Source organism: Loxodonta africana, chromosome 2 (genome assembly GCF_030014295.1).
Source record: "Loxodonta africana isolate mLoxAfr1 chromosome 2, mLoxAfr1.hap2, whole genome shotgun sequence".
In the NCBI taxonomy this organism is placed as follows: domain Eukaryota; kingdom Metazoa; phylum Chordata; class Mammalia; order Proboscidea; family Elephantidae; genus Loxodonta; species Loxodonta africana.
Window position 1 is genome coordinate 69,173,745 of NC_087343.1, and position 17,777 is coordinate 69,191,521.

At 39.2% G+C, this 17,777-nt stretch overlaps 1 protein-coding gene across 1 annotated transcript in view; it reads left to right on the forward strand.

The window, feature by feature from the left end:
- The window catches only part of RGS7BP (regulator of G protein signaling 7 binding protein), a 165,716-nt gene extending 154,764 nt beyond the window's left edge, over positions 1–10,952 (forward strand). Inside the window, exon 6 of the mRNA XM_003408059.4 lies at positions 10,861–10,952. Within this exon, the coding sequence (XP_003408107.1) occupies positions 10,861–10,952 (92 nt within the window). The remainder of the gene's footprint in view (positions 1–10,860) is intronic.
- Positions 10,953–17,777: the final 6,825 nt, after the last annotated feature.

A 17,777-nucleotide genomic window follows, 5' to 3' on the forward strand; every position in this document is an offset into this window, starting at 1 on the left:
ATGAAATCCTTGAGAACTTCAATATTTTCTTCATTTATCATGATGTTGCTTATTGGTCCAGTTGTGAGGATTTTTATTTTCTTTATGTTGAGGTGTAATCCATACTGAAGGCTGTGGTCTTTGATCTTCATCAATAAGTGCTTCAAGTCTTGTTCACTTTTAGCAATCAATGTGGTATCATCTGCATATCGCAGGTAGTTAACGAGACTTTCTCCAATCCTGTTGTCCTGTTCTTCTTCATAGAGTCCAGCTTTTCAGATTATTTGTTTAGCATATATCCATATTACATGTGAATAAGTATGGTGAAAAGATACAACCCTGCTGCACACCCTCCCATATCCCAAACCACATGGTATCCCCTTTTTCTGTTCAAGTGACTGCCTCTTGGCCTATGTACAAGTTCCACATAAGGACAATTAAGTGTTCTGGAATCTCCGTTCTTCAGAATGTTATCCATAATTTGTTAGGATCCATAATTTGTTGGGTTTGAGGCAGAAGAAGAGTTTACAAAGGGATCTGAGAAGAAAACCAGAAGAGCATCATGAAACAAATCAAATAAGAAAGCTTCAAGGAAAGAATGACTAATGGTGCAGAGAGGTTAAGCTATGTAAGAACTGAAAGCATCCACAAGATTTAGCAACAAGGAAGTCACTGATGATGCTAACAAGGTCAGTTTACTTGGAATTTTTGGCATGGAAACCTGATTAAGGAAGGTTGAGGAGTAAGTGGGAGGTGAAGAGCTGGGGCCAGTACCAGTCGCTGTAGAGTCACCTCCAACTCATGTTAACTCCATGAAGTGTCAGAGCAGAACTATGCTCCAAAGGGGTTTCAGTGGCTGATTTTTCTGAAGTAGATCACCAGACCTTTCTCCAGAGAAGCATGTGGGTGAACTTAAACCTTCTGGTTAGCCACCAAGTTCTTTAACCATTTGTAACGCACAGGGACTCCAAAGCGCTGGGGCAGCAAGAATTCATTACTCTTTCTAAAGGAATAGACTATACTTTCTAAAAGATTGTCTCTGAGAGAGAGTGCACTAGCTAGAAGTGAACCAAGGAACAAAGCAGTCCTCTTTAGGAGGAGAAAGATGTGAACCTGTTTACAAGTTGAGGAGGTCATTGATGGGATGACACTGTGTATGCCAGAAGAGAATGAGATCTAGAGATATGGCAGAACTGATAACAGAGTAGTGGGAAGGCAAGTTGGAAGTCAGTTATGTGCCAAATGCTATACAATTTTTGATGTAAGGAATGGGAACATAAGGGAAAGAAGAAACCTGGGGCAGTCAGAGAAGACTTGGGTGGGGGGCTGATGCTTAAGCCCACTATTGAAGGAAGGGTTAGCTTTGGTTTAAGGAGGAAGGACCTTTCTTAAAGAAAAAAATGGACTGTGTAAAGGCAGGGAGGCAAGAGAAGGTATAGTCACATTTGGGGACTTCTAAGTAGTTTTACTTTTTACTATCCCCTCCCTCATATACCCTCATTCCAATTAGACTATAGTGTTTGTTAAACCCAACTCAGGTAGCCTTTGATCACCTCCATGTCCACTTCACCAAATGTCCAATCCTCCTCATCCCTCACAGCCCAGCAAAAATACCAAAGCCTCCATGAATCTTCCACAAGTGTCTTCTTCCTTCTCCTCCATGTGGGAATAATCTTGCCCCCTGAGAATTCTCATGGCACTGTATTTTTTTTTTCTCTCTCTCTCTCTCTTAAGGAATTTCTAATGAAGTCCCATAATCAGTCAAGGAAAGATTATTGAGGGACCATCTTTCTCTTAAGATCCCTCTTAGTTTTACCCCGGCACTCGACACAGAGTCTTGCATTGAGAAGGCCTTCAATTAGTTCAGTGGTTCTCAAAGTGTGATCCCAGGTCCAACAGCATCAGCACCTGGGAACTTACAAGAAATACAGATTATCTGGCCCCACCCCAGACCTACTGATTGAGGAACTCTGGAGGTGGAGCCAGCAATCTGTGCTTTAACAAGCCCACAGGTGATGATGATGTGCCTAATATTTGAGAACACTGGATTAACTGAAGGTCTCTCTTTTTCTGGGAATAGCAATTTGCAACTGCACTTCCATTATAAGCATTTATCTTGACTGTGTCTGAGAAGATAGCTTTAAACTCAAACCCTCAGTTTTTTAATTTGAAAACTTCTCATTTTCAGGTCCTTTTTTTTTTTTTTTTTTTTCCCCTCAAGCTATCATCTATGTAAGCAATCTTCTATTAGCAAAAGAAATTGAGTAATAGGGAAATGATGTCATTCCCCCTTAGGGGACCCCAGTGTCCCTGGCTTCAGTGACATCCAAGTGACAAAAACACTGAATGACTGAAGTTTGACATTACTAATGGCTGAATTTCCTACAATCTGCTTTTTCTTTCATTTTCTCTTATGATTTCCTTCCTGTCCTTCTCTTTCCTTTTTCACATTTAAACTTTTTTAATGTTCCACATTATTTGTTCTCTGTGGTTGTGCCCTTTGGAGTAAAGATGTTATAAAAATATCAATTAATAAGCCACATTCAAACAAACATTTGCAATAAAAACCAAACATTTGCCAACAAGTCCAAGAGGATTAGCCCAGAATGAATGGGTGGAGGGTGGTGGGGGAACGATTCCATTTTGATTACATTCTTTCCCCAGCCCATCATTTCCGACTAAATTTAAATCATTGTGGAGAGACATCTTCCCTTGGAGTTGAATTCATTTCAAACAGCCCAGGTATACCTATCGCTCAGTGCATTTCAGCATTTACTGCAGGTGTCAGCTCCCTATGGTGTAGAAAGCTGCTCTGAATTTCTGCCAAGAGCTTTTGAGCTTTTGTGTCACCTTGGCCCTAAGTGATGATCAGACAAGCTCTGGACTAGGCAAAAGTGTCACAAATGCTCAAAAAAGATGCCCCAAACCAGCTGTCATCCTTAGTAGGCAGTCTGCCCTTTACTTAAAGTCTAAGCATTTTCTCATCAATCCTAATACTTCCTGTTCACTTGGGAGTGATATCTACGTATATGATTGAGCAAGGAGAATTGTGCTATTGAAAAGTTATTTTTATTCCCTTTAATGAATGCACAGTTACAAGGGAGAGTCTTGATACAAAACATAATATCTAATATAATGCCTGGGTGCTTTTAATACATAAGCAAGAGAGAGTGGGAATACACATACAACCACAGCACACACATTCATACTTTCCTTTGTAAATACAACATTGTGGTAGACATTCCCTCATGTAATAGAAACAATACATATGAGAAGTGGATTTTATAATATATAAATACCAAATAGGTCATTCCCCAAATTGGTTAAGTGTTTGGGGGAAGGTGGCTTGGTTTCCTAGTGCTACAGTGACAAAAATATCATGCGTGGGTGGCTTTAAAGAATAGAAATTTATTTTCTCAGGAGCCTGGAAGTTTGAATTGAGGTCACCAACTCTAGGGGAAGGTTTTCTCTCTGTCAGCTCTGGGGGAAAATCCTCATCTCTTTCAGCTTGTTCCTCAGTTTCTTGGTGAACTTCATGTGGCGTCTGTCTCCTTTCCCCCCAACCTGCCACCACCACCTATTTGTTCTTCTTGTCTTTGTGTCTCTGTTGCTCCTTACGACTCCTAAGTGACTAGGTTTTGGAAACCCTACACTGATATAACCTCATTAACATAACAAAGAAAGCCCTATTTCCAAACAGGATTATATTCAGGGCTATAGGCATTAGCTTTCCAACACATATTTTTGGGGGACACAATTCAATCCATAACAAAAGGGAAGGAAATATAGGAACCCAGGACATAGAGCTTCTAAGTCTTAAATAGAAATGCCAGGATCTTTCTTCCTTATAAATATCTTCATTTTTTGGTGATGCTCCCCCAGGGAAGCATTGAATTTCAGGTGAACTTGAGCTCCAGGAACGGCAATCAGTATCCAAAGAGATACTCAAAGGTAGAAGTCTTTACCTTTTAGAATCTGCTATATATTGACCATATCCAATTAGGCTACGTCCACTGATCATTTGATGATTAAAGAGGTAAGAGTCCTAGAAAATGATGAGAAAGTGAGTTATTTCTTTCTGTTCCAAATATATTATGACTCATCTCTGAGAGATTTTCCTGAAAATTCAGGCTTGTGTATAGGCTGACATTGTTTTCAGTGTAGTAACTATTTGGGACATGTTTATAAAAAAGAGGTGTCCTATTTTTAGCTCTAAAATGTTGACATCCATATTGTAGAGAATTATTTTTCACTACAGAGAGGACAAGTCTTGTTTTTCTCCATGCTAACAGAATACGAGTTTTAAGAGAAGATTTTAATCTGTGGAGACTGGGAGAATGGACTGTTTGATTAATTTGATGTGCCCAGCTGGACCGCCTGTTTTCTTCCCTGACTCAGACTTGCTACTCTAGTTCTGTCTAAATGTATAACATAGAACATTCCAGGAATACTGTCAGCCTTGGTGGGGTTACTAACAAAGGCATTCGACTGTGTGGATCACAACAAATTATGGATAACATTGCAAAGAATAGTAATTCCAGAACACTTAGTTGTGCTCATGTGGAACCTGTACATAGAACAAGAGGCAGTCATTCAAACGGAACAAGGGGAAACCGAGTGGTTTAAAATCAGGACAGGCGTATGTCAGGACTGTACCTTTCGTCTTATTTATTCAATCTGTATGCTGAGCAAATAATTCAAGAAGCTGGACTGTATGAAGAAGAATGCAGCATCAGGATTGGAGGAAGATTCATTAACAACCTGCCATATGTAGATGCCTCCATGCATCTGTCAGTTTGTCATACTGTGGGGGCTTGTGTGTTGCTATGATGCTCAAAGCTATGATACCGGTATTCAAATACCACCAGGGTCACCCATGGTGGACAGGTTTCAGCTGAACTTACAGACTAAGACAGACTAGGAAGAAAGGCCTGGTGGTCTACTACTGAAAAGAAATAACCAATAAAAACCTTATGAATAGCAGCAGAACATCATCTGATATAGTGCTGGAAGGTGAGCCCCCCATGTTGAAAGGCACTCAAAATAAGACTGGGGAAGAGCTGCCTCCTCAAAGTAGAGCCGACCTTAATGACATGGAAGGAGTCAAGCTTCTGGGACCTTCATTTGCTGATGTTGCACCACTCAAAATGAGAAGAAACAGCTGCAAACATCTGTAAATAATCAGAACCTGAGGTGTACAAAGTGTGAATCTAGGAAAATTGCAAATCATCAAAAATGAAATGGAATGCTTAAAGATCAATATCCTAGGCATTAAAAAGAAGTGAACTGAAATGAACTGGTATGGGTCATTTTGAATTGGACTATCATATGCTCAATCATGTGCCAAGAATGACAACTTGAAGAGGAATGGCGTGGCATTCATTGTCAAAAAGAACATTTCAAGATCTATCCTGAAGTACAAGGTTGTCAGTGATAGGATAATATCCATACGCCTACAAGGAAGGCCAGTTAATACGACTATTATTCAAATTCACACACCAACCACTAAGGCCAAAGATGAAGAAATTGAAGATTTTTACCAACTTCTGCAGTCTGAAATTGATCAAACCTGCAGTTAGGATGCACTGATAATTACTGGTGATTGGAATACAAAAGTTGGAAACAAAAAAGAAGGACCGATAGTAGGAAGATGTGGCCTTGGTGATAGAAATGATGCTGGAGATCACATGATTAAATTTTGCGAGACCAACAACTTCGTCATTACAAATACATTTTTTCACCAACATAAACGGCAACTATACACATGGACCTCACCAGATGGCATACACAGGAACCGAACTGACTACATCTATGGAAAGAGATGATGGAAAGAGATGATGGAAAAACTCAGTATCATCAGTCAGAACAAGGCCAGCAGCTGACTGCTGATCAGACCATCAGTTATCATATGCAAGTTCCAAGCTGAAACTGAAGAAAATTAGAACAAGGCCACAAGAGCCAAAGTATGACCTTGAGTATATTCCACCCGAATTTAGAGACCATCTCAAGAACAGATTTGATGCACTGAACACCAATGACCAAAGACCAGATGAGTTGTGGAATGACATCAAGGACATCATACATGAAGAAAGCAAGAGGTCATTAAAAAGGAAAGAAAGAAAGAAAGAAAAGGCCTAAATGGATGTCAGAAGAGACTCTGAAACTTGCTCTCGAATGTCGAGTAGCTAAAGCAAAAGGAAAACACGATAAAGTAAAAGAACTGAACAGAAGATTTCAAAGGGTGGCTCGAGAAGACAAAGTAAATTATTATGATGACATGTGCAAAGACCTGGAGGTAGAAAACCGAAAGGGAAGAACATGCTCAGCATTTCTCAAACTGAAAGAACTGAAGAAAAATCTCAAATGTTGAGTGGCAATACTGAAGGATTCTTCAGGGAAAATATTAAATGATGCAGGAAGCATCAAAAGAAGATGGAAGGAATACACAGAGTCACTACGCCAAAAAGAATTGGTCTACCTTCAGCCATTTCAGGAAGTAACATATGATCAGGGCACGATGGTACTGAAGGAAGAAGTCCAAGCTGTGCTGAAGCCATTGGTGAAAAACAAGGCTCCAGGAATTGACGGAATACTAATTGGAATGTTTGAAAAAATGGATGCAGCACTGGAAGTGCTCACTCCTTTATGCCAAGAAATTTGGAAGACAGCTGCCTGGCCAACTGACTGGAAGGGATCCATATTTATGCCTATTTCCAAGAAAGGTGATCCAACCAAATTGGAAAATTATCGAACGATATCATTTACTTTACATACCAGCAAAACTTTGCTGAAGATCATTCAAAAGCAGCTGCAGCAGGATATCAACAGGGAACTGCCAGAAATTCAAGCCAGATTTAGAAGACGTGGAACCAGGGATATCGTTGCTGATGTCAGATGGACCCTGGCTGAAAGCAGAGAATACCAAAAAGATGTTTACCTGTGTTTTATTGATTATGCTAAGGCATTAGACTGTGTGGATCATACCAAATTATAGATAACATTGTGGAGAATGGGAATCCCAGAACTCTTAATTGTGCTCATGAGGTGTCGGTACATGGATCAAGAGGCAGTCATTTGAACAGAATAAGGGGAAAACTGTGTGGTTTAAAGTCAGGAAAGGTTTGAGTCAGAGTTGTATCCTTTCACCGTACCTGTACAATCTGCATGCTGAGCAAATAGTCTGAGAAGCTGGACTATATGAAGAAAAATGGGGCATCAGGATTGGAGGAAGACTCATTAACAACCTGTGTTATACAGACGACAGAACCTTGCTTGCTGGAAGTGAAGAGATTTGAAGCACTTACTGATGAAGGTAAAAGACCACAGCCTTCAGATGGATTACACCTCAACCTAAAGAAAACAAAAATCCTCACATCTGGACCAATGAGCAACATCATGATAAACAGAGAAAAGATTGAGTTTGTTAAGGATTTCATTTTACTGGATCCACAATCAACACCCAGGGAAGCAGCATCAAAAAACATGTTGCATTGAGCAAATTGGCTTACAAAAGCCTCTTTAAAGTATTGAAAAGCGAAGATGTCGCCTGATCCAAGCCATGGCATTTTCAGTCACCTCATATGCATGTGAAAGCTGGACAAGGCATAAGGAAGACTGAGGAAGAATTGATGCCTCTGAATTGAGGTATTGGTGAAGAATGTTGAATATACCATGGACTGCCAAAAGAACAAACAAATCTGTCTTGGAAGAAGTACAACCAGAATGCTCCTTAGATGCAAGGATTGTGAGACTATCTCTCACATACTTCAGACAGGTTATCAGGAGGGATCAGTCCCCGGAGAAGGACATCATGCTTGGTAAGGTAGAGGGCCAGCAAAAAAGAAGAAGACCCTCAATGAGATAGATTGACACAGTGGCTGCCAACAGTGGGCTCAAGCATAGCAACAATTGTGCGGATGGCAAAGGACAGGGCAGTGTTTCTTCAGTTGTGCACAGAGTCACTGTGAGTCAGAACCGACTAGATAGCACCTAACAACAACAACAATAAGCAGATGGCTGTAAAAATCATGTTGGGGCAACATCTGACCTCCTCTAACTTCACAATGGGGAAGGAGAATCAAGATCAACATCCCAAGGCTTATTCCTATGAGGCGAAGGTGAGATATGCCTCCTTTTTCTGCCATCTTTACCAATTCCAACACCAATCATCCCTTCCACAGTGCTCTGTACTTCTCTGCTGGGTTTGATAATTCGTTGCAATGGCTACACAGAACTCACAGACAATACTCATGATTATGGAGGTTATTAGGGAAGTAACAGTTACAATTCAGGCTCAGGAACACTCAGGATAAAGTTCTTCCATCAGGATAGTCTCTTCCCAGCTGTGCTCATAGGCATGCCTCTCCCTGGCCCTTGGCCTCTGCCCAAAGGCACTCAGCTTTCTCTCTCCATGGGCCAGGAAGCCCACCATGGCATCTTCTCCTGCCAGCTCCCTGCTGCCTAGTCTCTGCTGCTACTTCTCGCTGCCTTCAGTGTTACAGCTTTCTCTCTCTCTTTCTGTCTCCTGGTTCCAGGAGCTTTTCAGCACATGGATCCCAGGTCCAAAGGACATGCTGGCTTCTGACTCTTCTTCCTTGGTGTGGTGCGATTTTCTCTTTCCCACCTCTGCAGTGGCTCATTTCAAGCCCAGCGGCATGGCAAAACTGATTAATCTCCTTGGTGGGCCACAATTACCCTGTCTGCACCGTCCTGCCCAATCACTTGGATGGAAGTTAGAAGACCACAGTGAGAAGGGCCATACAAAAGCAATGAATCACACCTCAAAGACACAACCTTGCTTCCTGAAAGCGAAGAGGACTTGAAGCACTTACTGACGAAGATCAAAGATTACAGTCTTCAGTATGGATTACACCTCAACATAAAGAAAACAAAAATCCCCACAACTGGACCAATAAACAACATCATGATAAACAGAAAAAACTTTGAAGTTTTCAAGGATTTCATTTGACTTGTATCCACAATCGATGTCCATGGAAACTGCAGTCAAGAAATCAAACAATGTATTGCATTGGACAAATCTGCAGCAAAAGATCCCTTTAAATTGCTCAAAAGCAAGGATATCACTTTGAGTACTAAGGTGCACCTGATCCAAGCCATGATATTTTCAATTGCCTCATGTGCATGCAAAAGCTGGACAATGAATAAGGAAGACTGAAGAATTAATGCCTTTGAATTATGGAGTTGACGAAGAATGTTGAACATACCATGGACTGCCAGAAGAATGAACAAATCTGTCTTGGAAGAAGTACGGCCAGAATGCACCTTAGAAGTGAGGATGGCAAGTCTTCATCTCATGTGCATTGAACATGTTATCAAGAGGGACCAGTCCTTGGAGAGGGACATTGTGTTTGGTAAAGTCGAGGCTCAGCGAAAAAGAGAAAGGCCCTCAATGAGTTTAATTGACATAGTGGCTGCAACAATTGGCTCAAACATAGCAATGACTGTGGGATCCCACAGCACTGGGCAGTGTTTCATTCCATTGTACATAGGGTTGCTATGAGTCGGAAACAACTCTATAGCACCTAACAACAACATGATGCATTAGAACTTTGGGGAAGAGAAGAAAAAGTTCGGGCATTCAGGTGACACAGTTTACACAAGACAACCAGAAATCCAGACTCATTTTGTTTTTGAGCTTCTTTCCTCAGTAATGATAATAATAATAATAAAAGAAACCATCGTCAACAAAAAAAAAGAACCTCTATAGTGGTGGGAAACATTCTTCACTGTACCCATCTCCTCATTTAACTCCTATTTTCAGTCCAGGGCTCTTTCCCAATATTCTATCACGTTCAAGATTAGCATGAAGGAAAGGAAAAAGACCCTTAGCTCCACTATGGAAGGGCAGTGCAACCAGTTTTGCCAGAATTTGGGCATGTAGCTCTTGCCATTGTCAACCCCGCCATTTTGTTGTCTTTAGCTCCAGTATGACCTCGTCCTCTTTCCCAGTTGATAGTTTCCAGATTATTCCTTTGTAGTTGTTCTCCAGTCTTTAGAACCCACACTAAGCCCAGCAAAACTTGCACTGACCAGCTCTGCTCCAACAAGACGTTTCTACCCACGCACTTTGTCAGACTACATCATTTCTTAGAAACCCAACTAATTAGACTACTGTGTACTTATGCTAATAACACATGCCTTTTACATTTTTTTCAAATGTGCAACTGCCTTGCACATTATTTTCCTAGGCATGCTATGCGCATTATATATGTGGGCCATTATTTACACGGGTGTGTTATTTGTGAAAATATGGTATATTTGTAAGACTGGTTTATTTCTTCCTCTACTTTTCATCTTGTGGAAATTTTCAACCCAAAACTTGTAAATTCAACAGCTGACAATCTTCTCTGAATGACCTCATGTACAGAATTCTATAGACAGTGCTCAGGAAAGACTCAATAGGAAATAGTTGAAGCTTCCTCCTATAACATTAAATAGGTAAGCGAAGCCAAGATATTGGTCCTATGTAAAGGAAAATAGTTAAATAATAGTTATAGTGACTGAGTGCTTCCTCTGTGCTAGGCGCCAACCCACCCACTAAAGCTAAATGCTTTCCATAGATTTTTTTGTTTTGTTTTTCTTCATTTAATCCTATGCCCAGACATTTGCCCATGTCTGGAGACATTTTTGGTTGTCACAACTGGTGGGGAGTGCTACTGGCATTTAGAGGCCAGGGAGCTGCTAAAATTGAACGATGCTCAGGACAACCACCAACAACAAAGAATCATCCAGTTCAAAATGTAAGAAGTTTTGAGGTTGAGAAAACTTAATTCAAAGAATGGTGGGTTTTTAGAGCTACTTCATAAAAAGCAAGTTGTTTTGTATATACCTCACTCATATGTACATTCTGTCCTATCACAGATGACAGCAGCCTTCTGAATCTAACTCCCTACCCCCTGGTTAGAAGACGGAAGAGAAGGTTCTTTGGGCTCTGTTGTCTCGTCTCAAGCTAAGCAGTTTCTCCTGAAAACCCACCATTGGGAAGACCAGAAAAATCGCAGAACCTGAAGACCTCCAGACAGCTGAACCACATAGTTACTGGTTTTTCACTATGTTTTCTATGCTCCCCTATTACTTTTATCTGTACCCCCTGCCCTTTTCAATGATTTTACATTTGAAAGCAGCTGCAGTCAAGAAAAAAAGAACAGATTCAAATACAGGCTGTTTTTAAAAGGATTTTTAAAGCTGACATTGTGCATGTCTGCTCTAAACCATACCATAACAGATGCAAGAATTATGATTTTTAAATTATTTAAAGGTTTTTTAAATGTATTATACAGAGAGAAATTATTTCGTATATAATAATATATCTACAGCTCTTGCTAACCTCATGTTAACAGTTTATCATATATGGAAGAAGTCTTTAAACATAGGAATCTATTTAAAATTGCAAAACCGTGCTCAAAATTCTAATCTATCGATATCATTAGAAATAATATAACAAAACATATACCACCTCACCTATTACTTTTCTCTGCACTTATTCACGTTTAGTCTTCCATTCTGTCTAAATCTAAGAGCTTCAACATAAAAATATCTTAATTTATAATGCAACAAAACCACATATTAAAAATAGTGAAATTTTGTAAATACACAATAATCCTAATACCATCATACAATGCATATGGCAACTAATTTCCTTTTGATCAAATGGTGTCTTTTTTAGCTTCTTGGAGAATGGAGTAACCGAGTTAGGAAATGGTATAGTAACATATACAATTACCCTCAAATGTAAAATTGAGTATTATCACACTTTGTTCTAACTGAAATCTGAAGCATGGTGTCTGTACATCAGCATAATGTTAAACCTTATAGGGCATGCTGGAATTAGTTCAGATCATAAAAATATTTAACATTTTACATTGTTAATAATTTATTTTTAGTTATGCTAAGCTTATCTCATCTTAGAAGACTATGCAGATATGACTTTTCCAACGTGTACTTGGTGTCTTGTCTTATGCTTAGACTCTTGAAAGCAGGACACATTAAGCAATACTATATTTTAGAAATGAGGAGGCCACACGCTTTGTTTTTCTGCTCACAGCTTTGTTGTGATCTTCCTCCACTAGTAACGTGGTACAAATTTTGTTGTATTTTCCCTTGTTCTTCCTTAGGCCCATTTCCTAGACATAATTTCCTATGGGTTGAGAGATCAGGTCTTTGCACTTCTTTTCTTGTTTCCCATGGTCTAGAAAATCTGAAATCAGACAGAAGCCATCAATGTCTAGTATAATAAAAGGATGAGCTAGATGCGTATAAGTAGTTTATCCAAGACGCATCTTTAATCCCAACCCTATACTTTCTCAATTCTTATGTGCACAGAGCATTTATGTACCTACCAATATTTTGACCTAAAGCCTAAATAATTTAAAGCTTTTGGCTTTAGTGAAGCTAAAGAAAGGACCAGACGAACTACTGGAATAATTACTGTATTAAGTTGAATCATATGAAATTGCTGATATTTGACTGTTTTTGACCTAGAAAAATGGCAGTTTCATGTGGTTTGACCTAATATCTGATATCGTGGAAATTACCCTTAGAATTGCCTTCTAGCTGTTTTGATTGCGAAGGAAAGAATTAAAGAGTTGGAAGAGATCTCAAAAGCTATGCACATCTCTATTTAGATCATACCAGCTGGTTGTTGGCCTTATTTTTGGAATCCAGAGTTCTGTTCCAGTGAACTGGTCATTAATCCCTGGTTATAAGTATGCCCAGCTTTACATAAAAGGTACCCTTGAAAAGTCATATATCAGGTTTGATTAAAGCTTAATACCTTTTCCTGAATCTGGTTGATATAGATAAGCCCATTTCTTCTTTTTGTCTCGAGGTTATTTTACTTCATGTCCACTGTTTTCAAAATTATGAAGTAGCCCAGATGGGCATGTTCTCAGCTCCTATCTTTTCCCTCTCCTACCGGTTAACTATATTGAACCGTTAGCTCCAATCTAGCTCCTGCTAATCCATCCAAAGTTATTAACTGATAAACTCAACCTTGGTGTTCAGCACGTTCTTCTAAATGCCTGCCCTAAATCACTTCTGCTTCATTAATTTGTCTTCACTCTTGCCTTAGTCTCTGTATGAAAGTAATACTTACCTTCCATGCAATTGCCCTTTGTACAGCTGAAGACTGTTAATAAATTCAGGTCTCACCGCCACGTCTGGGAAGGCTGTTGCAGCTATTCATGGAGATGGGAATTTGTCTGATTACCTAGTCAGGCTTTCCATATCTGAGGAAAATAAATTCAGCCACTGGTCTTTTATTCATAGTGCCTGTTTCCCAAGCTTAATCAGTTTCTGCAGTTCTGTGGACACACTCCAACATTTACAGATCTTCTTTCAATTGCAGTCCTAAAAGTAAATTTAATGCTCAAAGTCCTGATAGCCTATGCTGGCTCATGGTTGCAATAGGCAGTTCACTGTCTCCCCTTAGACAGGACAGGACATCTCTTTAGCGCTGCCCTCACTCTCTTCTCATCTAGCAAAGGACTTTCCTAGATGTGACTCTATGAGATAGACTTCTACTGTCTTTACTTTTTGCTGGTAATTTGCTTTCAGATGAGCAAGAACTCTGAGGGGTCTCTAGGGGTGAGGAGAGAACGCTGAACCCTTAGACTACAGGACACTGCTATTTCATTGCATGAGCCCACGTGCTTGAAACAGAAAAGGATGTAAACATTTTGTGACACGTAGTCGCTCATTTTCCACAGTATTTTACCACCTCCCATTGATTTCTTTTTTTTTCAGATTAAAAAGGCAACATATATTCTTTGTGGGAACTCTGAAATATACCACCAACAATAAGAAAACAGAAATCACCTGTATCCCACCACAACAACACTGTTTAAAATCATATTTTTAGGCTTGAAATCGGTCAGTGACTGGGCCTCAAAGCACTTTTGGATAATGTGAAGAAATGCCCACAAGGCCAAGATGCCATTTTAAAAATATCTGTCCACTGCATGCATATAGGCACAGACACATGGCAAGCTTCTGGCAGTGCCATTGTTCCGGGGTACAAAGACAGCTCTAGAATAGCTGATGCCTTGTCTAATGAATTAAAGCTCTTGGGGAATTCTTAAAATTCTGCAGTCTATTTTGTCCGTCCATGCTCCTGTAAAAACCGTTTGGATACTCACTGTATGGCAATACTGCCACCTACTGAATGCTTAACTATAGAGTGAGAGAGAAAATACTAAACATCCAAAACCAAAACAAACCCTTTGCCATCCAGTTAATTCCGACTCATAGTAACCCTATAGGATAGAACAGAACGGCCCCATAGGGTTTCCAAGAAGCAGCTGGTGGATTTGAACTGCTGACCTTTTGGTTAGCAGCCAAGTTCTTGATCACTCTGCCACCAGGGCTCACTAAACACTTCAGAGGTCATAAAAGCATCTAACTTATTTTAAAAAATAAACAAATGGGCCAGGTTAACAATGGTCTCACCTGGAATTTCAGACTTTGAAAGTTCTAAAGTTGAAAGGATTAAAGGATATTAGCCAATGTAACTTCCACCTATACATCAACACCTAAGCAATGTCTGTCATTTCTTTGTGTTTTAGAACCCCACCAAATGCAAAATGATCAACTTTCAGGCAACTGTACCTAGAATGAGAAAAGGCAGTGATATACTCTTGACCTCAGAACAGATCTTTAGAATTAAAAATAAAGTCCAGAAATAGACCCAAGGCATAATATAAAAGAATTGAGTACATTTCAAATCTGTGAGAAAAGATTAGATTATCAATTAAATTTTATTAGAATAACTGGTTATCCACTTGAGGGAGGAAATATTAGATCTATATCTCATAACTTTTATCAAAATAAAATCAAAATAAAGATTTAAATGCTAAAGCACATAAACAAACATGAAAAATAGCTGGCAGGCAATATGGGTGAATATTTATGTGATTTTAGTGTGGCAAAAGCTTTTCTAAGCACAACACCAAAGGGAGAAACCACAAAGGAAAAGATGGACAGACGTGACCAATTTAAAATGCAAAATTCCTATAGAATAAAAAACAACAAACCGAATTAAGAGAAAATAATATTTGCAATATATTCACAAAGAGTATAGATCTTTAATATGTATTAAAGCTTAAGCACCATTACCTTCGGAAAGTTTCCACGGCCTACACTCCCCTCCCTAGTCAAATGTTCCCATTTCATTCTGTCCTCTCCTTATTGCACTTTTTCCATTATTTCTTTTTTTTAATTATTCTTTCCCACTAAACTGGAAGTTCAAGAAGGCAGCAGCCATGTCTATTTTGCTTACTGTTATATTCCCAACAACTAACACAGCGATACAAAGCAAATGCTGAAAACCTTTATTGAATGAGTGAATAATGAATGCATGAATAAATGACATGACTCAAAAAGAATCAAGCTTTCCAGTAGAAAGTTGAGCCCAGGATACAAACTGGCTGTACTGTAAAATAAAATAATGCACTAATAAAAAGTATTTTAAAAATATTTTAATATACTACCAAACCAAACCCACTGCCTCCAAGTCCATTTTGACTCATAGCAACGCTACAGGACAGAGTAGAACTGCACCAGTGACTTTCCAAGGCTCATGTCTTTACAGACGCAGACTGCCACATCTTTCTCCCACAGAGCAGCTGGTGAGTTCAAACCACCAACCTTTTGGTTAGCACCCAAGTGCTTTAACCACTTGCGCCACTAGGGCTCCTTTGAATATACTAGTAAGCGAAATGCAAATTAATATGATACACTCTTTTTTACAAATGAGAAAGGCAAAGAGTATAAAGAATTAAAATCCCCAGGGATGGAAAGGGAATATGAAAATGAACATTCTCTTACAGAGTCAGTGAAAGTATAAATTGATATGCTCTTTTGGGAAAATATTTTGGCAATAAATTTTTCAGAAGCCTTAATAACATGCATGCACAGTGTCTTAGTTATCTAGTGCTGCTGTAACAGAAATACCACAAGTGGGCAGCTTTAACAAACAGAAATTTATTTTCTCACAGTTTAGGAGGCTAGAAGTCCAAATTCAGAGTGTCAGCTCTCAGGGAAGGCCTTCTTTCTCTGTCAGCTCTGGAGAAAGGTCCTTTCTTTTCTGAGCTTCTGTTCCTGGGCAATCTTCATGTGGCTTAGCATCCCTCTTCCCCCACTTCAGCTTGCTCACTTGCATTTAATCTCTTTCAATCTAAAAAGAGATTGACTCAAAATACACCCTACACTAATCCTCTCTGGTTAATTTAACAAAGACAACCCATTCCCAAAATGGGATTATACCTACAGGCATGGAGGTTAGGATTTACAACACATATTTTTGGGGGACACAGTTTAATCCATTACACCCAGTAATTTAACTTTAGGAAAAGTCTCCTAAGGAGGGGGGAGCCAGAAAAGAAGTGAGGTAAGGTGCATTCATTCATTTATTCAAGAAATATATGCAAGAAAGGATGTTTATATCAGCATTATTTGGAAAAGTAAGAAAAAATGTAATCTGCCACCGTTATAGAATTGGTTAAATATGATACATCCTTTCAGCAATGGAATACCATACACAAATTAAGAATAATCACCATATATATATTTATTGGAATATACAAGCTATACTGCTAAATGAATAAAAGAAATTTACAGAGGACTATCATTTTAAAATATATGTATACATGTGTGCATTAAAGAGTCTGACAAGACACTTGCCAAAATGTTAACAGCATTTATCTCTAGGAGGTGAGATTTGGAGAAATTATTTTTCATTTTGCATATCTGTAATTTCTAATTTTTCCACAATGAGCATGTAGAATCTGTATAATTTTTCAGGGAATAAACAACAATGTTCATAATATATATTAAATGCAAAATACATGTTATAAAACAGTATGTATAGTATGACAAAGTATTTGTAAAAAAATTATATATAAATATGTCTATGTATATATATGCATAAGAAAGCTAGAAAGACATACACTATAAAATGTTAATAGCAGTTATCTATGGGTAGCGGGGTTATGGGTGATTATTTTTTTCTTTTTGCTTTTCTGTGTTTTCTAATTTTTCTACACTGAACATGTATTACTTGTGTAATAAAAACTAATAATAAAACTTCTGAAAAAGAATGAAAAAGTAGGAGAGACATTGTAACTTACCCTCTGGCCTCATCCTACCCTCCTTGGCTTGTTTCTTCTCTTCAAAATGTGGAAACCAGCTGGGCAGTGGGGTATGGAGAGGAAACACCAGGGCACCACAACTCTGAAGATAGAAGAGAGGCAGAGAAAGGTGAAGAAGGAGGGAGGGGGGAGGGAGGAAAAAAGGGAGAAAGTATTTGTCATAGATTGAATTATGTCCCCTCAGAAATGTGTGTTTCAGCTTGGTTAGGCCATGATTCCCAGCATTGTGTGGTTGTACTCCATTTTGTGACTGTAATTTTATCTTGAGAGGATTAGGGTGGGATTGTAACATCACCCTTACTCAGGTCACCTCCCTGATCCAAGGTAAAGGGAGTTTTCTGGAGTGTGGCCTGCACCACCTTTTGTCTCTCAAATGGTAAAAGGAAAGGGAAACAAGCAGAGAGTTGGGAACCTCATACCACCAAGAAAGCAGCACCAGAGTAGAGGGTGTCCTTTGGACCCGGGGTCCCTGCACCTGAGAAGCTCTTTGACCAGAGGAAGATTGAGGACAAAGGCTTTCCTCCAGAGCCAACAAAGAGAGAAAGCCTTGCCCTGGAGCCAACGCCCTCAATTTGGACTTGTAACATACTAGACTGTGACAGAATAAATTTGTCTTTGTTAAAGCCATCCGCT